Source organism: Desmodus rotundus, chromosome 6 (assembly GCF_022682495.2).
Source record: "Desmodus rotundus isolate HL8 chromosome 6, HLdesRot8A.1, whole genome shotgun sequence".
Taxonomy (NCBI): domain Eukaryota; kingdom Metazoa; phylum Chordata; class Mammalia; order Chiroptera; family Phyllostomidae; genus Desmodus; species Desmodus rotundus.
In genome coordinates this window covers 93,228,488-93,251,469 of record NC_071392.1, presented here as the reverse complement: position 1 = coordinate 93,251,469, position 22,982 = coordinate 93,228,488, and the positions used below count along the sequence as shown (strand labels likewise).

Genomic DNA, 22,982 nt, shown 5'->3' with positions numbered 1-22,982 from the left:
GTCATAGATGGCAGCACCCCGTGAACCCCACTGCTGTGCAGATGTGGAGGAGCCATTGCTGGGCATCACACCCACTCACCGCCCAGCCACACACCAACGTGGCCCTGTGCCCTCTGGGTTTGGACGCATGAAAATATGAAAACGCCCCCTGAGCACTAATATCTCCGTGCCTGTACCTTTGGCAGCTTTTATAATGAAGACAGACTCCAGGGTTAAATGGAATCATTTTTGTAAATTAAATTTATTATAAACCTAAAGAAGGCCCTTACACATATACAGTTGGTGTGACTTTTGATAAAGTGAAGGCTTGCTTTGTCACACAAATGCTCTCTGGCTTAACGTCTCCTCTGAAACGAGGTTCTGATAGAGCCCATGTGAAGCCCTGAGCTGTGTTCTCGCTCTGGGCTCAGCTGTGCACGCTGGTCCCTGTTGCAGATCTCTGTTTGGAGACTTGCCCCTCACTGTGGGTAACTAACTACTGTCAACTTCTCCTCGGCTCAGCTTGGTAGGAAAAGCCTTCCAAGATGGGATCCATGCTTCTGCTGTCCCAGCTTGGCGGTTTCTGCGGCCCGTTGTCCCAGCAGCCTGGGTACTTGCTCCTGGTGGCCTCTGTCTCATAAGCGGTGCTGCGGGGAAGGGATGTGGTGGGCTGCCCAGAGGACCTTTTTGGTCTCCACTCTGCTGGGTCCTCGGAACTAGTGGCCTCCTCTGCTCAAGCATGTGTGACGGTGCAGACCCTCTGCCAGTCGTTCTTCTGCATGATGACCTCCCAAGGCCAGTCCGTGAGTGATGTCAGAGAACACATACATGCCATACAATGCTGAATGAGCAAGGCTGAGTGTGAGTCAGTCAGCACGCGTGAATCATGGAAGCAGAACATGCATGCTGGCAGTGACGGAGACGAGATGCTGAGAGTGATTCCAGCAGTTTAATGCTGCTGCTGTGAAGTTGCTCCTGTTCTTAACGTAAAATACTCTGCTCTTCTATGAAGATGCTCAGAGTCACCGTCCTCAACAGAAAGTAAAATCCAAAACAGGGAGCCTTTTCAGACCAAGGATTTGCGTGCTCAGACTCTCTGGAAGACAGCTCTCATGTGTCAGAGGATCCAAACGAGTTCAGCGACTGTCGAGTCTGTGCCTCTCCTCTTGAGGCAGATGCTTGACGAGCAAGAAGGTGGTTCACCGGCGAGGGTGCGGCCACCCCAGCCTCCCTGTTCCGCTGCGCTGGCCTGTCGTGGGCATTTCTGCACGTCACTCTCTCGGCGCTTGAAGGCCGATCAGCGCCTGTCTTTCCTCACCATCTCTACTTCTTCCTTCGCCTTTCTGTTCTGGTGACTCTATTTAGAGTGTTACCTTGACTTTTAAACTTCAAATTTCTGACACTCCAGCAGTTAACTTTGAAAATCACTTCTTGGATTCCCTGTAGGCTATTTAATGTCTTTGATCCCATGTAATTAATAAGAAATTGTGAGCACGTTCTTTGGCAAAACTCTGTACCTTCAATTGGCAACTTCAGAGGACTGAGACGAAGCTCTTCTTCAGAAGATTTTCCTTAAAATTTTAAGTCCGTGTTGCCTCTGCTTTGTTGATAGGAGTGATACTGTTTACATCACTGCTGTGTTCGGAAGCGAACATTGGTTATGTAGATCACGTCAAACAGTTACATTCAGACAAAGCAATGCCTCTATCCATCTGCCACTTTGCCTCTGATCACTATTTTTGGATGGGTTATAAGAATAACTCTTCAAAGTGGCTAATAAGAATTTCACATTAGGTCTGTCTTTTGAACTCCCGTCAGATGTCCAGTGCAAGTCTGTCTTCAAGGACACCTGCTGTATGCACACGCACATTAGTACTCTCCAGGCAGTGTGGATGATAAGCATGAACATACCGGGAGGAGGTGGGAGGAAGCATGTATCATGTATGAAGAGAGAGGAAGCCTTCTGTCTTCGGGAAGAAGATGTGTGCGCGCCTCCTCTTCCACCGTGCACTCCTAGGGAGAGAGAAGGGAGTGTGGAGGACGGCGAAGACTGGCTCGCAGTGGTTCCAGTTTCCACTTTGGATGGTCTGCGTGGGTGTGGCTCCCTCTTCTCAACAAAAGAGCTTGGGGATGTCACAGTCACTGCTTGGAGCCCACCTTCTCCCTGGACGGCTCCTGGGACATGGGCAAATTGCTCAGGTTCGGACTCCATCTCCTCCTCTGTGAGACGGAGAGGCTGTCCCTGCCTCGAGGTCAAGGGGGACACATGCCCAGCATGGACTCATGTGCCTGGTGCCAGACATTGGCATCGCCACCCCCAGGGGTTTGCTTTGGGATCCAACCCAGCACCCCCAGCAGCACCTCACTGGTGTGTCTCTCATGTCCCCACCTCGTGGCGGCTGCCTGGGGCAGGACCGCGTGTGCACTTGATCATGGGGCACTTCCCCATCACACTCTGGGCTCGGGGGCCGGGCGTTTGCCAAGGTGAACTGCTGACCGGGCCGAATCATGGTCGTCATTTCTCTGAGTGCTCCCAAGTCTCGCTCCTGCTCCTTGTTTGTTGGGAACTGGCCACCCTGCAACATAACATCTATCAAGACAGATGAATCACATTAATTCCACAGAAAACAGCCCAGTGTCTGTGCCAGGAGAGATGTTATTTGATTCTGTGGTAGCTGGTATATTTTCCCCCTGAAGGTACTAAGTAAAGGTACTCTTCATAAATACGTGCGCACTACAAAAATGGTTTCTCAGCCTTTGGGCCCATAGTTTACTCAAAAGAAATCTATTTTTCTTTAAATCAATATAACTTTACTCACCGAGGATAAATGTATTTAAGAACATGCTGGGTAATGCTATGATATTAATGTTATTCATACTCAGTTGGAACAGAAATGCCTTCAACCTTTTAGCAGAAGCAAGAGCAAATTATAGCAAAAATTTCATTTCAGAAGTCATCTTCATCTAGAATAGGCTGGGCCCCGAGGTCAAGTCATCAGTTTGGGATTGTGTCTCCATAATGCGATTCTGCAGTGTGCCTGCCTGACAATGGCCCACGCTGGCTTCCATATTAGTTTTATAAATGGCTATGTTAATGTTCCTCGCAGACAAAGCACCTTTGGTTCCCATATGCGCAAGTTTCTTCTGCATGAAAATACTTGCTTTAAGATGCCACTGAGTTGAATTCTTTGTGCTTCCACTTCTGACCGCTATGGACACCTGTGTGTGGGCCTGTCCAGCCTTGCTTTCATTTCCAGCAGGGCATCCAGATGGGCTACATGTGTCCCCACCACCGCAAAGGTGCCAGAAGCTGGCAGGTTCAGGAAATCAGTGGTGGAGGGGTGGGTATGTTCTTTGGGTTTGTTTAATGCTTTATCTGCACTTAAAAATAATCCTAACTGTAACAAAAACAAGAATTAACCGGTGGACTCCTCTGGAAGAGTGTGAGAGAGCAATTGGATGGGTTGCTGGACTCGGGGATCCCCAGGACCAGCGCTCGGGGGTTGGGACAGAGGGGGGCCTCAGGCGCTGGCTCCTTTGGAACCAAAGGACTATTCAGAGTGACCCCAGTTGGGAGGAGAAGGTGGCCCGATGCTCCCACACTGACCAGCTGCCAAACGCTGCATCGTCCAGTTTCTCTCTAGAGGCTGTTCCCCTAATGCCTCGTCCCAGGCTCAACTCACCATGTGGGTTTTTGTTGCTAAAAAACATTCTTTGTGCAGGAAAATGTGCTTTTCTGTTTTCGTTTGCATTTCTTTTACTCAGTTTATTTTTTCTTTTATGAATTTTATTGGTGAAAATTGTTACAAATATTTAATACTATATGTCAGGGGTGTCAAACTCATTTTCACTGGAGGCCACATCAGCCTTGTGGTTGCCTTCAAAGGGCCGGATGTAACTTTAGGGCTGTATAAACGTAACTGCTCCTTAACAGTTAAGCGAGAGCTCGGCGCTGCTGCTGGGTAGAAACAAGGTGCCGGGCTGGATAAAACAAGGTGGAGGCTGGATTCGGCCCTTCGGGCCTTATGTTTGCCTCTTGTACTATATGTCAATTACATTGTTTAATTTTATAAAAATATACGTTAAGTGTTTATGAAATTATATCGAAGTTTTCCTTTTTGCTTTGACATGTTTCCTTATTCTAAGATCTGATAACTCTTACCCTAATTTTTTCTAGGTTTTTTTTTAAGCTATCAGCCATCTATTTGCTCTCAGGGGTAAACTGAGAACTTATCCTGTAACACATGCCTCATTTTGTGCCTCCAGTTTCTTTCTAGGTAGTTGTCACATTTCTTTTGAAGGTTACTCCTAGGCATTTAGTACTTTTTCATTACTTTTGTGAATAAGGTGATTTTTTCCTATTATATTTTCTAAAAGATCATTGCTTAAAAAACTTGCATGAAAGCACATTTTAAACATTATTTCTTTTATGTGGCGTTTAGTAAACTCTGTGACTCTTCAGACTAGAATCTTTAGTCCTAAAAGGTTTCCTGTATTACCCTTCGGTGTTTGCTTCCTTTCTATACCGTCTTGTCTCTCCTTTTTAAAAGGCAGGTGCCCAGTCATCGGCTCTCATGTCCTCTCCTCTCCCTGTCGTTTCTCTCACAGTTTCCATCCCTTTGTTCTGTGTGTTAAGGTAGTTTTGTTTTGTTTTTTAAAGTTTTGCTTCCCGATTATCGACATGATTTTCCACAGGGACATTTTGTCCCGGTGTGTCTGTGGTCCTTCTCACTGTCCGTCCTTCCCTCAGCTCCCCTTACATCTGGGCCGTGGTGCCGCTATCTTGTTTCTGTTGTCCCTTTTTACTGAAAACACCAATCAGAGGCCTCCGAGCTTACATCGAGTTAAAAGTGTTTTCCCTCACCTTCCTTTTTTGTTAGAATCGCTTTTTAGCCCTCATGTTGCTCCGTGTTTTGGTGTCTGGATTTGTGGTTCTTTATGACTATTTTCTTTAACCCTGTCATGAGGAAATGCGTACTCATGGTAGACATGGACCTGGAGCAGGACACGTGGAGGGAGGCACCTCCTCTCAGGGGAGGCGCCATGCATGTGGCCCAGCCCAGTGCCTGGCGTTGGCATATTTGCCCCGTGCCCCCCCCCACCCGGGTAGGAACCACCTGCTCCTACCACCTGGCCGGCTGGCTGAGCATTGAGGGTTGTATTTGGACATTCGGGATCATAACGTAGGTGCCCCCATCCCATTGGCAGGCCCGCAAGGCTCCCAGCAGGGTCCTCTGTCTTCTTTGTACGTCAGGTTTCTTGTCCGTAGGGTACAGTCCCTGCGTGAACATGGGACAGTGCTGCTCAGAGTCTGGGTTATGGTGCCTGAGGGCAGGGCAAGGCTCTCTCAGCCCCGCCCGTCCCCCCAAGCTCTGGTCCCCGGATGTGTGTCCTGAGCTAGTGCGTCCATCCTGAAAGTCTGAGTGAGACTTTCGCAGGTAGCACCCACCTGCCGCTGGCCCCGTGCAGAAACCCTGCTGCACATCACGGGGACAACTGTACGAAAATCACCAGCCCAGGCAGTGACACCGGCAGGAATGGAAAGTTTGTTCAGGAAGGTCCAGGATAAAATAAGAGCTCTCAGTAGTTTTTGAGAAAAACCAAGATCTGCTTCTTTAGCCGACACCAGAGGGACCCCCTCAGGAAGCTGCAACTGTCACAGGGACCGAGGTCTGTCTCAGCCAGAGACGGGCACAGTCCTGCCCCGAGTGTCTCTGCACACTGGGCAAGTCCTCACAAGAGCCGGCCTCTTGAATCAACACATCCTGCAAAAACATGTTCTGTTAAAATTACAGAATTACACGACACATTATATGACTTAGATAAGGAGCAATCTTCACACAGCCACCTCCTCAGTAAGTTTATATTATAATGTTTACCAGAGGTGTTTGGTACTTGCCAAGTCTTGTTCCCTCTTAGCTCAATTTAATGATGCCCTGCTCTGGGAACCTACAGAAAAGGAAGGCAAATGCAGGCATCCAGCTTCGTGCAAAAGGTCCCGCTGGGTGCAGCGAGCTTGGTTCTCTCTTCCAAACGCTGTTGCCATGGTTGCTACAGGAACGTGTGCTGGAGAGCTCCGCATGGACTTGCACTTGCACACTGTGGAGAATGACCTCAGGATGTGAGAGCTGCCTTCCAGCAGGGGGTGTCTGAGCATCCCGGTGGGCTCCTGGGTGACAGATCTACGCAGCATCCTTCCCGCTCTGGTACCCATGAGTGTGTTCACACAGTCACTTCCTGACGTCTGTGAGAAACCTTAATGGAGCTTATCACGCTTCATGGTGCCGTTTCCACAGGACGGGACCCAACTCATTCACAGACTGCTCTCTCCTCTCCACCCACAACAAACGTGGGCGAGTTCAGTGGATGCTCCCTCCTCGGGCCAGAGGTCAGCAGGCTGCACCTCCTCGCCTTGGTTCACTGGCAGCTCTGTCATTGCTGCTCCTGCTCTGGGTACCCAAGTGCTCTTCTGTCTGACCTCAAGTCCAATTCCAGCATTGGCGGTCTGAGAGCATCTCGTGTAGCCACTGTGTCACAGGTGAAGAAATGGGCTTCAGGTGTCTGAGGGACTTATGAAGGCCCTGACCTTGGGCCAGAACCTGACCTTCCAGCACTTTGCTGTGGGCCATGTGTCCTGGTTCAACTGCAGGCAGAGTGTTCACCTATGTCCTTGGCTCAGAGCCCTGGTCTGCATCACACATGAGAAGTCACACCCACAGGCTCTCCTGTGGCCATAGCATGAGTTTACCCTCTTTTCAAATGAGCCTGCCATCCCGGCAGCTTCCTCAGGCTGTCTGACGATGACTTCAGCCCCCTCAACCGCTGAAGCTGTCCTTCCAGTCCTGAATGGAAGAAGACAGAATCTTCCAGCAATGATGAGCTTCTGGCAGTGGGAACACCCACTAGAGATCAGTATAGGAATTGTGCTTTGCTCTTTGCTTTCCAAGGGGTTTTTCAATTACTGTTAAAGTTTATTTCCACTCATAATAGCTCTGGACATGGAAACCAGTTTGACGGCGCAGCTTTTGGATCTCAGGGCACCACAGGCAAAGAGGAAACCTGGGATCAAGGACCCCAGCTGCAAGTGGAAGTCGATTTTCAACAGAACGCACCCTTGAGCCAAGTCCACCAAAAGTGACAGGAGGACCACTGTGTTGACATTGCCCCATCCCTCGCCCAGCGTGCGGCAGTGGAGATGCAGCTGTGGTACTGTGTGCAGAGAAACAAGAGGTGTGTGTGCTTGTTCAGGGTTGCCATGGTAATTCCTTATTATCACCCAGGAGCAGAGAGAGCCTTGTGCAGTGTACTCAGTTTGTTTATCCTTCTGCTGCTTTCAACAGTGGTTGTGTGTGCACATGCGTGTGTGCACACGGGTCCGCTCACCAGAGACAATTCCACTCAGCACTGCTGTGACCAACGATGGGTCTTGAGCCACACGTGAGCACCCCCAGAGTGCTTGCCACTTCCTGTGGGAGCAGATGCGTCTCTGCTACTTGGGCCCACCCATCAGAGATCTGAATGCCAGGGAACAGAATTCCTAGGGTTTCTTTTGTGGCAAGGAAGGGAGGAGAGAGAGGGAAATGCCGTTGTTGGTTGTAAAGAGTTTGAAAAGGCGCTGTTTCAAGAAGTGCCAATTCCATCTGCTTGTAGCTTGCTGGACTTGGGAGCTCAGGACGACTCCCAGGGATGGTCCTCACAGTGGAGACTTCACTCTGAGAGAGGCTGACATGGGACATGTTCTGTCCTAACACCCCGGAATCTGGGATTTTGCAGATGATGTCTGCCAAGTGGAGGGTGCTTGTCAGGACAAACCTCTAAATTGACTGCTCCCTCGGAACATTTGATGTGTGGTGGGAAACGCTAACTCTGCAAATCCTAGGCACCTGCTTCCATCGTGACCGGTGTTCTTTCCTTGGTCGAAGTCCAACCTGTGAGTCCTCAGACAAGAGCTCCTGGCAGGAGCCTGTATTTGGAGATGTTCTGCGTGAGCGGTCGGAGGCCCCACGCACATGGAGGGTGTGGACGGCAGCTTTCAGCAGGAAGAACAAAGCTTGGTGGTCACTGCAAGCGGAGCATGGTGCACAGCACGCCTCACTCTCCTGCAGGGCTGAGTTTGGTGTTTAATTAAACATCCATCCGGCCTCAGTGTGAATGTCTGTGTTAAACTTACATGTGAATGTCTGCCTCTTCACTCCTAGTCTCAGATCTCAGGCAATATTTAAAACTTCGTTTACGATTATAAATCAGAAAAAGAAACGTTCGTGGTCAGACTGAACTGACTGTAAAGTTAAGGTGAGAACTCGGAGTAACTGCTCCCACTTGGCAGTTGGATTTATGATTATTTCGAAGGGTTAAGAAAGCAGGTCTTTTTCAGCCTTAATTCATTGATCCACCCCTTCAGGTCCCCTTGCCTAGAAGGTCATTAACTAGGCTGACTTTCGGCTTTTGGAGCGCTTTATTCAGTGTCAGGCAGAAAGTGCGTTCTGGAAAGGAAGCTGTTCCTGTGTCCAGGTGCACGCGTCCAGGTGTTTCCTTAGGATGTGTTCCTGGACGGGAACTACTGGGTCATGGGCTTGGCTATTTTATTTTTTAAATTTATTTGCCAGGAAAATGATGTTAACTCAAAAAGCAACATAAAAAGTAACCAGAGTCTGTGCTCAGTCATCACTGCGCCTTCTGGCTTGGGCAGGTGCACAGGTGTGCTGGAGGAGCAGCACCTGCTGCCCCGTGTGCTGAGGTCCTCACCTGAGGAGAGAAGGGAAATTCCAGCTTCTCCCCCAAAATGCTCCAAAAGCCAACAGAGCAGACGGTTATTTAGAAGCATTTTTCTTCCTTTCAGGCATCTTGCTTATGAGTTAAAATGCTTAAAATATTTTATTTCTATGTTTCTTCAGTTAACCATTTTTGGCTGGTCACCTAACTTATTTTCTGGTCCCCTCTTGTAAATTATACTCGGTCCATCTGCAGACCCCCGGGTAAGCTGCACTTCTCAGGGTCCCTGTCCCGGCTGCGGGTAGACACAGTGTCCTCTGTCAGAGGGATGCTGCTGAGGGTCATGTCAGGGAAACCACGCCTGAACAGGGCTGCCCTTGACACTCCACATCGCACTGTCTCCAGGGCTGTGGGGTCCGAGGGGACATGTATCTGTTAGGCTACTCTCTGTTGAGACTGTCAGAGAAGACAGCGGTGTCACCAGACCCCACGGGACAAGAGCCAGCAGTGTGAGAGGCACGTCCCTAAGGCATCTGGGCTCTTGCATGGGCTGCCACTCTTAATCATATTTTAATTTTCAAATAAATTGCTTTCATTATCATTTGGTCCACAGTACCGCGTGGGCACCCCTGCTCATTACCATTCCTTGGCCCTCTGCTGAGGTCGGTGTTTAAATGGCCACAGCTACGTAATTGAGGACGAGCCGTGCTGGTTTACAGGAATTCTTATTGTTCATTCTTTGAGAAAAACACCGAGAGAGCTGCTGAAATCAGTCCTTTTGATGGAAACCCTCGAGGCAATCTGAGGATTGACTGTCCCTGAGCTTCCTCTGCAGAAGGCCTCCGGGTTCCCCCTGCTCCTTGGCTAGAGGGTCATCCAAGGTCTGGCAGGGGCTGACAGCGCTCTCTGGGCTACCGCCATTCTCACCAAAACCTTGCCACCATGAAACCAAATTAAGTTTGTTTTTGTCAAAACAGTGTTTAAAAAAACATATCTCCCCGCCCCCAAGAGCTGGTCTTATCTAAATTAGAACCCGGCGTGTTTTCAAAGTTATGGGATGAGGTCTTCTGCTAGACTTGCTTGTTTCTAGTGAGGTGTCTGGGTACTGATGATGGATCTCGACCTCTGTGTGGACCTGGGTTCTGGGATGCAGGCCCCTCCGTGCCCTCAGAGCAGCTGCTCCCGCACCCAGGCCTTGTAGCCCAGAGACCTTGCGGGTCTGTCTTCCCAGCGCCCTGTCTAACGTGGGGAGCTTCTCTCTCCCTTTCCACTTCTCATTCATTCGCCAAGCTTTTTATTGCTCGTAAAAAGTGTAGTAAAACACACCTGACATAAAACTTACCCTCTTACATTCATTTCCACGAGTGCAGTTCAGTGGCATGAAATACGTCACCTCCATCCGTCTCCAGAACTTTCTCACCTGTGCAAACAAACTCTGCACCTGTGAAACACTAACTCCCCATCCTCCCTGCCCCCCGTGCCCTTGCTCCCACTCTCTGTCTCTGTGAATCTGACCCTCTTGGGACCTCACGTGTGTGGAACATACAGTCTTTGTCCTTTTGTGCCTGACTTCGTTCACTGAGCACAATGTTCTCAAGGTTCGTCCACGCTGAGGCAGGTGTCAGAATGGCTTTCCTTTTTAAGGCTGAGTCACACCCTGTGACTGCAGTTTGCTTATCCAGCCAGCCAGCCATCGCTGGACACTGGGGTTGCTTCCTGGCTACTGTGAATAACGCTGCATGAACCTGGGTGCACAAATACCCCTCGAGTCCCTGCCTCCGATTTTGGTAAATTCTTATCTAGTCATGGCCAAACACTGTGGGAAGTAGGACTTACCCACCCCCCAGAGGAGGCAGATGGTCAAAGGGTGGTTCCAGAATGCAGTGTGCACTGGGTATCAGCATGTCAGAGGGGACAGGCACATGTGTCTTGGGACAGGGATGGGGGGTTCAAGGTGAGGAATCTGGCCCGTGGGATGTGGCAGAGGTGTGAGGTAAATAGGAATGGGGTCTTCTGTCCACCCATTACCTACTCCACACAGGGTGGGTGCATGGTGGGCCGAGGAAACAGAGACCAGTGGCATGGCGCTCCCCGTGTAAGCGCAGCACTAGCTCTCCCCTGGGCTTGCCAGGCTGTGGCTCCTGCGAGCTGGCAGGGCTGGGCGTCTTGGAGTGGCCTATGTCGTTCTCCAAGCACGCATGGCTGGCTGCTCACAGAGGCCACACCGGGCCTGTAGGGACAGGGGTGCTGGGCTCCCTGCGGCCAGAGGCTTGTGTCTGAGGAATCTTCGCCATCCCCTGGGGCCCAGGGCCCCTCCTCGCACCTCCCCAGCCTGCTCTTGTCCCAGTTTCTCCCCCCACCAGCTTGAGAGCAGGTTGGCAGGGGCGGTAGGGAGAGGTCTCCACAGGGCGACGGGACGGGGGTGTCCTTCTGCAGTTCTTACCTCAGATCTATGGGTGCACCCAGCCTGCTGGGCGCTCAGCTGCACTCATCCTGGGAGGAGGGCACTTGTTGGGTAATTGGAAGGTGAGACCTTCCAATCTGAGGAGCTACCTGGGGTCTGTGCACGGGGCGGGGTGGTGAGGGAGGGAGAGACGGAGGACTGGAGGGAGAGGGATTCTCCCCCCATGAACCTGGTTATGAACAGGGCCCTCCTCTCGGCCACCCTCTCTTTCCCTCCCTGCCTTCCTCCGTCCCTCTCGGGAAGGTGAGCGAGGTACTCTTCAGTTGGTGGAATGAGAATGGGTGCGGGGGCAATGACAGACGGCTGGTTTTGAGTCACTGTCCCTGTGCAGATAAGATGAGGCTCCCAGATTCCCTTTTCCCTCATCCACGTAATGTGCCATTTTCGTGTGGCGCCACTCCGGCCCTCAGTGCCAGGGCTTTCTATTCTTGGTTGAATAGTCAGTGGACCGTTCCGAGCTGATAAGAGGAGCGGCCACGGTTACTTGGCAACGGGCTGGAGCAGAAGGCCGCTGATGGGGAGATTGGCCGCCCCCGATAACCCGCCTTTCTCCTTCCCTGCTGCTTATCTCCACGTCCACAGCAGACGCACCAGACACCCGAGGAGATCGGGTGGGATCCGAGCTCCTGGCAAATGAAGCTCACTGAGTGCCCTGCAGCCGCCCTTGGTAGGGCCCCTGTTCCCCTCCCCTGCCCCAGGCCTGGACAAGCCTGGCTTCCCAGGGTGCCCCAGTGTCCAGACCAGGAGGTTACAGCTGGCTACCCCTTGCTCTGGGAGGGGACAAGGAGCCCGATTCTGTGTTAGCAATGGAAAATGAAAAAGAACCCTGAAGTTGCAGAGTGTTGCAAATGTGTCCAGTCTAGACCAAGGGCAGAAAACTGGCCCTCTGCTTGGGGCAAAATGACAAAGTGACACATCAGAGCAGCCACGGGCAGCGTGTGAGATGGGTGCCTGTCAGGGCTGCTTTGTGGACTTCTTATCTTTTAACTCAGGTTTTCTCCCCATAAACGTAGTGCTGATGCCATCTCTTGCCACCCGCTGCACCGAGGAACTCGGGGTCTCTTCCACTCACCTCGCCCTCTCTGGACTCCTGAGTGATATGTGGGGTTGTGTGTGAAGGACTATTGAATTTAGAATTGAAGAGATGTTCAGATTGTTTGGTTCCACTCTGTTATTTCCAGAAACAAACAAACACACACCAGTGTGCTGAGGACCAGAGAGGCTCAGACAAAGGTGGTCACACAGCAGAACCAGTCAGGCCCTGAAGGTGCTTCCCCTGCCCCTGGCTGCGACGAGATTCAGTGGGTGCCCTCGAGGAGTCTGTCCCCAGTCAGTCCTGTCTGGTGCTGCACAGCAAGTTCATAGGCAGGTTTGGTTATTAGAAGCTGCGCTTTCTTCAGTTGTCCACACATCTGGCTTCTCAGACAACATATGAGCCCATAGCGGACGTGTGCCCTGTGCTTTTTATCTCTATGCTTTCTCCTGCCCTATACTCGGCACAGCTCCGGGGGGACGGGGCACGCTCAGAATCGGCGTGTGCGTGTGTGTGTCCAGAAGGTGCATGCTGGGCTCCCACCAGCACTGGGCTTTGCACTAGAATACTGGGGGCAATTTGGTTGGGCATTTACTATTATTATTTTTAATTGTGTTTGCATTTACTTTTCCAAAAACAATAAGGAAGCAACAAAGAGCTATAGTGTGAGCCTGATAGATTTGAAGCTGAAATGTGAAACCCTAGGAAAGGAGAAAGAAGCAAACGTGTTGCCAACCTAGTGGTCAGATTGCTGGGATTAGGCTTCACGTTGCCCTGAGCTTCCCGCATGCAGGAGACAAAGCAAAAAAGACTAACTTGAGTGGAAATGATTATACATTGTTACTTACATAATAAAATTCACATATGAGGTTGGACAGAGAGAAATGGGCGCTGGGTTATCTCAGACTCCGGGAGAGTTTGACCAACAGCAACAACCAGCTTTACTGGTCCTGACGCTCAAAAGTGACCATCTTCCATGTTAGATGTCTTACATCCCAACAGTGAGGATTTTTATAATTTATTGAAAAGTAGTAAAGACAGAGCCAAGAGGCCATTTGCATTGGTTTGTATGTGCATGAAACAGTGACAAAAATCCCTTGTAGTAAAAAGTAAGATTGGACTCAGGACTCACTGGCTGTGGCCCCAGCCTGCCATGCAGCAGGTGGACAGAGGAGCAGCAGGCCCGCAGCCAGCCTTTCTGAATTGGGAAAGTCCCTGTGAGCCCATTTCTCTTCCTCCTCCTCCTCACGTGGCCACACACTCGGCTCTCCCTGCTGCCTTGCAGTCTCTGGTCCACCCTTCATGCTGGCCACCTGTGAGAACCAGCAGCCTCATGGCATTGGGGGGCAGACACTGGGTTTTCAATGTACCCAGCAGCTCTGCAGAACTTTAGGGACTTGCTCTGGTTCTAGGAGAAGCCTCTGCACCTGCAGGTTTCCCCGCTGAGGGAGTTGATGGCCCCCCAGCCCCAAGTCTGCAGCCGTGGTCCAGGAAGGTGGGCGGTCATCGAAGCTCAGAGAAGCCGGGTTACCGACAGTTACACTGCCGTGGTTTAGGGAACTGAGCCACCGAGGAGGGAAGTGACTTGCTCCACATTGCACAGCAGGCTGGTGGTGAAGCTGGGACCAGAGCCTGGTATCTTTGGGCCCATTTGGTGGTGTTTTCTACCCTTCAGTAGAACTCGGAGGTGTGTGGCAAACGGTTTTTCCTGCATGAGGTCACCAGGGAGCTATGGCTTCAACATTGTTCTAAGTAAAGTGAATGAAGTCCAGCCAGTGTCTCATTAGGACTGTTTATGCCCAAAGCGATGTATTTTCTCTCAACTCCAATCTTATGTTTTATTCTGTTGTTTCCTATTGAAGGAAAACCAAGGGTGCAAGTGCATTATAACACAGCCAGGGCAGTGGCTGCAGGCGGCATGGCAGGGCAGAGGGGGAGGCACAGCTGGGGACAGGCCACCCAGGCCCTTGGGACCTCCCGCTTCTCATCTGTAAAACGGAAGGGCCTGAATGAAATACATGCTTCTGTTCTCTTCAGCTCTCCGTGAAAGCCCAGAGTCTTCTAGAGGTCATAGGACATGACCTGCTGGCCTGCTGTCTGCAGACTCTCGGCTGCTGCAGAGCACGTGTCCAGGGGGGTTTGTCCGTTTCAGGACAGAGAAGCAGGATAGGCAGAACTGCTCTGCCCAGGATGGAGAACAGCCGTTCAGAGAGGTTAACGTCACCATTTGAAAATCTATTACTGCTTGCACCTAAAACACTTAGATTCAAGGGATTGAAAGCCACGGTTGATAATATCAAGAGGCGAATTTTCTTTGCAGGAAGGGCTAAGCGCTGGGAGGCTCAGGTGTGATTCATTGTTGCCAATCAACGCTGTGCTCGGGATTACCAACGCCAGTCGCCCCAGCCACCCGCCTGCAGCGCTCTGGGCGCTCCAGACTCCTGAGCTGCCAGATCTCGTCTCCAGGGGTCAGAAGCCAATAGGCGTTTAAATGCAGCGGGGATGAGCTGCGTGCCGCAGACCTCAGCCTGCTTCAGTTTCAGTCATTATGAGAAGGAGGTGAAGGAGCTGTTCTAATGTCCGCTCAGACATTTTGCAAAACACTGCTCAGGCAGCGGCCAGGGGGAGCAAGGTCTTGGGGTGGCGGCTCTCCCCCCTGCCTCAGTTCAGACCACTGCTGACCACAGCTTTAGGGCACAGACCCTGCCCCACATGGCAGAGCCGTTCCTGAGGAGGGGCTGTGCGGGCTGTGTCTGCCTGAGAGTGAGCCCTCTGCAGGGCAGCCACAGGGCACAGGATGTGGTGGGGCTGCCGCCCGTTCTGCCCTGGCTGTGACACTGTCCACACTCCTCGCCAGTGGGCTCCTGAGACCCATTTTCCCATTGAGGTGTGATGCCCATGGCAGTGCCCAGAAGTGCAGTTTGGGCCTTTATTAATGGGATACGTGGATCCTGGGAGCTGGTTCAGGGGGGTCTGCTGACCTGCCTCTTGGGCCCCAAGTTATGCTGGAGGAGGAGCCGGGTGGCCAGCAGCTGAGTGGTGCTAGAGGAGGGCAGGAGGGGCTCCCTCTGCCTGTTGTGGAGCCTGCAGATGGGATAGGGGTCCCTCAGCCCGCTATGGAGGCCTCAGACAGGGTCGAGGACCCCTGGCTTCAGTTGGACAGCCTCAGGCACCTGCAGTCCTGAGGGACTGATTAACAGTCTCAGACTCAGTGCTGACAGCCCTCAGTGTCCGTGGTCTCGGTGCGGCCGGTGCACAAGGCACTTCCTCCATGGTGCCAGCTGTCTGCAGGGCTCGGGGAAGGGGTCCAGGTGCCCATGGCCCTGTTGCACAGAGCCTGTGCTCCCAGCACCGCTGGGACTGTCCCCTTCAGCCCCTCCTGGCAGGTGCGTCTGCATCTCCCAGGGGTCAGAAGCCCAAGTCTGGTCCACTCAGTCCAAGGACGAGGGCTCAACAAGGTGCCTATGGAAGGTGCTTGCAAAACTCATAGGACAGATGGCACCGTGGGGACAATCTGAGAGCCTGCATGATGCTCTTCCCAGCGTGAGTGTGCTTCTGGAAGTGTACACACGTGTGAGTGCATGTGTCTTACCCCCGCCTCATTAGGAAGCAGCGCCTTCATCTCCTCCCTGGAGCTGGCACTGGGCACACCTGGTGGGTCTGTGACGTGTCTGGCAGCCAGAGCGTCATTGTCCTGAGCTGGACACAGCAGGCCTGTGCTGTCCTGATGAGAGTCCGGCTCTGCAGGGAGGTGGCCACCAGGGGTCACTGTTGCTGCTTCATCTTTGCCACCGCCTGGGGCCTGACTTCCACGCAGGGAGGGGTGGATGAAGGACCAGTCTGGACAGTGTGATTTGGAGCTAATGGGTGCCTATCTGAGTAGGTGCAGCCCCTGGGCTGGGGGTGGGGCTGGGCTCCTCCTGAAGGCACTCTTGGAGCTGGCCGGGGCTGACACCTGTGATTACCCCTGCCTTTCCCAGGTGCAGCTGGAGCTACAGCAGACTGACCATTGTGGCCCTTCTGTCCTGGGGTCACTGGCAACCTCACTGGGCAAGTGAGTGCATGTGGCGCCCACTGTGGATGGTGTTTTGTGGACCTGACTGCACGTCACAGGCCATCGCTTCTAGGGGTGAGGGGAGCAGCTGGGCTGATCCGGCCCAGGCCCCCTGAACACTCCCGCTCTTACCCTCACGAGGAATCTGCATGCCGATGATTTCTTTCTCGGCTCTCCCCTGCCCCATAATGACTCCAAGCCCACCTTCGCTGCACCCTCCCTTGTGAAGATTTTGTCATTGTGGCACTTTGTCTTCCTCTCCCTTCTTTCTCCAAAATCAGGAACAGTGTTCTTGGGGTTTCCAGGGAATAGTTACACACACATGTTATTTCCATGAAGAAACTACTTACACAAGTGATTGAATGCGTAGGAGCATTGCAAAGTCCCTAATAGTGACCTAAGCTAATTACCCCGCATGGAAAATCTGAGTGAGGTGATCGTATTATATTTATTGATTCCTCAGTCCCAGTAGCTCTTCCCAAAGAGATAATGAAGAAACGTAAAAAAGGCATTAGAAAAAGAAGAGGACGAAATGTCCCGAGTGCAGGGAAATGGTCCCGCCGCCACAGGAAATGCAGCTAGAGCCACCAGAGGCCACTTAGGTAAGAAAGGTGTGTGACCTGACGTGAGCTGCCCGTGGCCTGGGGGTGGCAGTGAGGGGTCCTGGCCCAGGCCTTGGGGTTCCTCCTCGGATCCTCATGACTGACGTGTGGTGGTACTGACAGACGGACGCTCCTCAGCAGAGTCCTTTCATGTGAGCCTGAGGTGCATCCCGGGGGGACTTAGCAAAAACGGTTCTTGGGGGGAGACCGAGACCGACTTCTTCATGCCTGCGGCTACCCGGTGGTCTGACCTGCTGGTCCCATGGCACATAGACGCGTGTGCATGTATCCACAAACACACACAAGTGTACGGTGCATGTACACAGGCACACATTATATAAACAACACATATGTGAGCACATGCTGTGTGTGCATGTGCACAGACGTGCACCATACAAGCGTGTGTGCACATGAATTCACATAGACACATGCATATACAAATACACATATACCCACAAGTATAAACCCACAGGTACCTACACATGCACACATGAAACACAGTACATGTATATATGCAAAACCCGCATGTAGGCACCCCCCCCCCACACACCACTGTACATGGACATGTATACACACATGAGTAGACACGCGTACACATCTATACACATATACACACGTAAATATGTATACACATACACTCAATACAAATAACACATGTCAACACTTTTCTGAGAATATACTTATAACATTGTACACCACAAACCAAATTTTAAGAATGATGGCATTCTACCTCAGAAGGGAAATAATTTATTCAGGCCATTCCAAAACAGTCAGGAAATGTCTTTGGCCATTTCTCTCTCAGAACCGGAGTGATTCGGTGTGTTTCCTGAGGGGGGTGATTCTCAGGTGCGTGTCTGGCAGTATGAGTGCCACGGAAGTTGGGCTGGGGGGAGCCCAGGAGCCTGATTTCTCTTCCTCCTGCTCAGCTGCTGACCCCTCCATGGCTGTGGCCCCCACCCTCCAGCCTTGGTTTCCTCATCTGTAACATGTGGTGTTGGGCCATCTCGATGCTCCTTCCAGTCCATACACTACAATTCTGCGTTCAAGGTACTCCCATCTGAAAAGCCAAACAAACAAACAAACTCCTAGACCTGAACGCAGTGTGGTCATCTCCAGAGGGAAGGAGGGCGGGGCAGGGAGAAGAGGGTAGAGGGGTGGTGAACACACAGTACAACGTGCAGATGATGTTATAGAATTGTATACCCATATAATTTTATTAACCAATGTTACCCCAAAAATGCAATAAAAAGAAAATAAAATGTGTAAATTAGTAAACTAAAAAAAAAAAGATGAAAGTTTCAGGTACATGCTAAAGAGTCTTCATTTTCTCCCCTTTGCCCCCTCCTGCCCCCCACCCTGTCCTTGCCCCCCCACCCATACCACCCACAGGCACAAGGTTCTTGGCTCGAAACCAAATCAAAGGACAGGGACACTTATTGTCTATGTTCTCGCTGCAGACAGTTCATCTCACCAGGTGGTGGCTGTGGGGACGAGACCCTCCCTCTAAGGGAGCTGTCACCGAATCACTCTGGGTGTAGGTGGCACATGCATGAATCTTGGTGAGGCACTTGAGTGGGGCAGTGCCGGCAAACCCAGTGTGGCAGAGATGTGGCGAAAGTGGGCCCCTTGTGCTCACTGCGGCTTGCTCCCAGCAGCTGGCAGAGTCTCTGGCCTTTGCAAGGTCCCACAGAAATCTGCGAAGTGCTTGTGACACGTCAGATGATTTTCTGCTAATCACACGGCGCCGTCCGCCTGAGCGCACGGGTAGGAGCAGACCAGCAATTACCCGGTCAGCCTGGCACTGGGCACATGTGCTTCTGCTAATTAAACTTGTTGCATTTGAATGGCTTTCTTCAGCTATACTCGGGGCAACGAAACTGTTGTGAACAATGAAAGACGCGTTTCCCTCCGTCCAGCCTGCAACTGCAGATGGCCGCGCTGTGTGTCCCGCACGGGGCCCTGAATCGGTCTTTTGTGTGTAGGAAAGGCAGTCATTTGAATGTTTGAGCCCCCACAGGAAGCTTGTCTCAAAGTGAGCAATTCGAGAATAAAGACTCACTGGGGCCTAAATTAATTGGAAGGTGTGGTTTGGACAAATGCTGATGAGCAGGGTCTGTCACTTCAGACATGGAGGGAGCTACAGGAATTGTCCATTTTTGTGCGCCCTGTACTGAGAGCACCTCTCCCGCGCCACATTCTTTGAAATCCCCCTCGCACCCACCTGCCTGGCGTGTCCGGCCAGCCTCATGCCAGCACCTCCCACATGGAGCCCGCGTGGAAGGCGTTCCTCACAGCTTCCACAAATTAATATTATATTTCCTAGTGTTCTGTGTCTCACCTGGGAAACTGGCCCTGAGTGTTACTGACTTTTTTGTCAAAAATGTGAAAGTCATGGCTTAGAAATTACAAAACATGAGGGGTGAGGAGGGGCAGAGGAGGAAGGGATGGGAATGTGGAATAAAAATCCAACTGGCGCTGGGTTCCCGAGTCTCTTCTCTCCAGCTTTGCCTTTGTTTCCCATGCACTCTGCTCTTTATTTAAATAAAACCACGGCTCTCCCAGCCTCTCGAATTCTCCCAGTCCCTTGGTGACTTTTCGACACCATTTCCAAAGCCTCAGCACGGTGCAAGGACGGGGTAATCTCTGCCTCCTCTTTGAAAATGAAACATTACTTTCTCTTCTCTGCCTTCCTTCTCCCACAGACGGAGTATTTGGAAGGTGCCAGAAGGTTCCAGTGACAGACACCTACCGCTATGAGGTGTCACCGGGGGTCCTGCAGCACCTGACAACCACCTTGCAGAGGCTGTCCCGAACAGGTAGGCCAGCACAGCCAGCAGCCCGAGTGCAGAGTTCTGGGGGCTGCCGTTCCACTAGGTGCTCAGCAAACGCTTTGCTTCTCAAACTCCGAGGGCCTCTTAGGTAGCAAGGAAGTAGAAAGGGACGTAGTGAGGCGGGGGTGGCAGTGGAGAGCGGAGGGCTGGGCGTAGGGGGTCTTGGTCGTGAAGGTCGAGAGGCGGGTGTTCCGTTTGGGGTGAGAGGTGGTCGGGTGGCTGCCGTGTGCACAGGAGGAAGCACAGCCACTCTGGCAGCGGTTTGAAGGGTGTACAGGCACGCTGGAGCTCATGCGGGCTGCTCACCTCGGCTGACCTTACCGACACCATTGCCGATCAACCTCGAGAAAATCAGTCACCTCCACCTACGTTGTCGTGCCAAGTGCTGTCATACAGTTATTCTGGAGGAGATTCCTGCTACCTGTTCACTTCATGATCATGCTCAGATCATTTTTTAAATTTTAATAACTTGAAAATTATTCTATGTAACTTATTATTTATAATTTACATTGTGTATATGATTTTAAATTGAGGGAGAAGCATGAGTATGGTCTGTCCTGTTTCTAAGGTAAACCAGGGTCTCCTCATGCCCCCAGAGCCTGGACAAGAGGCTGATGGTGAGCACACGTGTGTGGGTGAGCATACAGGAGCAGTGCTTGGAGGAACCTCGTGTGGTGGTCAGGACATAAAAAGCCCTGCCACGTGGGGGGCAGGCCCGGAAGTGAGGGGCCGGGAACCACAGCCGGGCTCCATGCTCCCCAGGGGTCACAGGGTCCCACAGGCTCTGAGCTGCTTCATAAAGCAATGTCTGTGTCCACTTAGTGTGGGGAACAGCACTTGTTCTTCTTTCTGGGTGTTCATGGCGTACGTTGGCTTGTGAAGGCCTCAAAGTTCTGAGCGGAGGTTCAGCAGATGTGGAGCCACGAGGGGTCTTTGTGTACGATCAGTTGTGTGATTAGTGACAGGGTGTGGCCATCGGCACGTGTGGGAGCTGACCGAGCGGCCCTCCCCAGCTGCAGTCCATGCACCTGCGCCTGGGACAATGGATCTGAGTGGGTCATCGAGGAGGACAGGAGCCCGTGTCTGTTCCCAGGGCAGAAGCTGGCCCCTTGTCGGGGGGCTGGGGAAGCTGAGAGCGGCCCTGGGGTGGCGGGGTGGCTGCCAGCAGGGACTGCAGATCAGAGCAAGTGGGCAGAGGAGAGGATGTGTTTCTGCTAGGGTCCTGCTTTGCCTGATACTCCATAATCAAGTCAAGCCACGTGGTAACTGGGTGGCCCAAGGTCAAGTGTTCAAGAAGCCTAGTTGCTGGCCAGGAGAGGTTTCTTAAAAGGAGCGTAGTTATCTACAGAGGTCGTCCCCTCTTTGCTCCCAAGGGTCTGCATGATGGTTCCCCTGAGGGGCCTGTTGATGTCCTGTGGGGACCAGAAAGTGGCACAGGCTGGAGAGCCGATATGCTTCTTAGGCATCGTGGTCCATTGTGCAAAGCCAGGGCTACCTCCTCAGCAGGAGAAGAAGGGGTGCCTCTCCTGGCTTGGTGAACTTTGGGGTTCGGTGCCCTGGCTTTAGCAGGACCCACCCATCTGTCCACAACCCAACTTTCAACAGCTGCTCCTTTCTGGGCAGTGCCCCAACGTGGTAAAGGCCCCATGCAGGGCAATCTGAGCCATAGGAGGCACAGATCATTAGGGAGGCAGTGAAACACAGGGTCAGGTGAGCTTTTTAACTAATAGACGTATTGCAGTGTATTTGGGGGTTTACAGGACGACTGAGCAGGAAGTAGAGAGTGTGCATATGCTCCCTCACTGCCCCCTCGAAAAGGTTGTTTCCCTATCATATAATATCTCACATTGATTACTGTAGTCCACGTATGGTGGTTAACAAGTCAGTACTGATACATCACCCCCTGATGTCCGTAGTGCGTGCTAGGGTAGTTTTATATCTTGTACATTATATGGTTTGGACACATGTACAATGACATGTGTCCACCTCTGTCCTTCCCAGGACACCCCAGTCCCAGAGGTCTGACAAGGACTGTGAAGGGGACCTGGGTCTCTGCATTTTTAATCAGCACCAGAAATACCCCTGAGAGGCGGATGCTCCCTGCGTGCCCTGGGCCCTCTGCTGTGTGTCCCCCCTCCTCCTGTAACCACGTGCCAGGCTCCTGTTGCTGGTCCGTGCCCACGTGTGGGACAGGTCCACGTGCCCTGCCCTGTGGGCATTTAAAGTTGGGGAATTTGGGTACAGTTTGTATTTCAGACTGCCTGTCTTGATGTTCGCCCTATACCAGTTTTATTTACGAGGCCCCGGCACTGCTGCCCTTAGCACCTGCCTGCCCTGCCTTCACCCCAACAACACACACGCACGCACACACGCACATGCAAACAAACACACATGGACTGACCCACACACATAGGCTCACACACATGCAAACAAGCACACACATACCCACACAGATATGTGCATACAGGCTGCATATATGTGTGTACTCACCAACACACACGTCAACGTGCACATATGTACGAACAGATGCGTGTGTGCCCACACCACTTTGGGGTCCCCATCCAACACTGTAGTGCCCAGCAGCCATGGGACCTGGGACTTGTTCTCTGATTTATTCAGCCAAGCTGCCTGTGTGCAGCCTCACTGTTTGTCTGCACCTCTTAACTTTCTGCCCTGGTCATGACAGGCTTGAGAGTGGATGACACCCCGGAGCTGTGGGGGGGACTCCTTAGGGGAGACAGGCTCTAATCCTGCTGGTTTTCTGGGCTTGGCTCATATGATACAGGACAGGTTGGGGAAGGGATTGTTTTCAGGGCCCCTGCCATCATGCCACCCAGGTCGCTGCATTTGCACAGTGGTGGCTGCATCCCGGCCACGTCCTGCAGACATGGATGCTCGTCTCTGGGACAGAGAGTGGCTTCCCCTGCCGCTGGGGAGCTGTCTCCACAAAGAAGGAAGGGAGGTGGGATTTAACTGTGCAGCTTCCTTCTTCCATGTAAATGTGTCCGTCCAGGACAAATACATTCGCTTCATTTGCTGGTGTTGTCTCCCACAGGCAGCTTTAGTTCATGGGCGGACACATTGTTCTCTCATGGATTAAATTTTTAAAAAATACATTTCACTTCTGACAAGCCATTAAAATTCATTGGCATGTAATTTGCTGTCGTGAAAACAACTATGGATTCACTTCCTAGCGGGGGCCTCCTGACGTATTGAGCTGTACGTCAAAAGCAAAATCAAGAAAGCAAAACTGAGAAAAACGTATCTACCACAGTGTTGTGGTTCCTTGAAAGGGAAGGGAAGGAAA

The 22,982-nt window shown here is 51.9% G+C and overlaps 1 protein-coding gene across 2 annotated transcripts in view; it reads left to right on the top strand.

Moving 5' to 3' along the window:
- PTPRN2 (protein tyrosine phosphatase receptor type N2) overlaps positions 1 to 22,982 on the top strand; it is a 395,976-nt gene that overhangs the window by 89,489 nt on the left and 283,505 nt on the right. For both annotated transcript variants that reach the window (XM_053927307.2, XM_053927308.2), the window contains exon 3: positions 19,547 to 19,660. In XM_053927307.2, the coding sequence (XP_053783282.1) occupies positions 19,547 to 19,660 (114 nt within the window). The remainder of the gene's footprint in view (positions 1 to 19,546; positions 19,661 to 22,982) is intronic.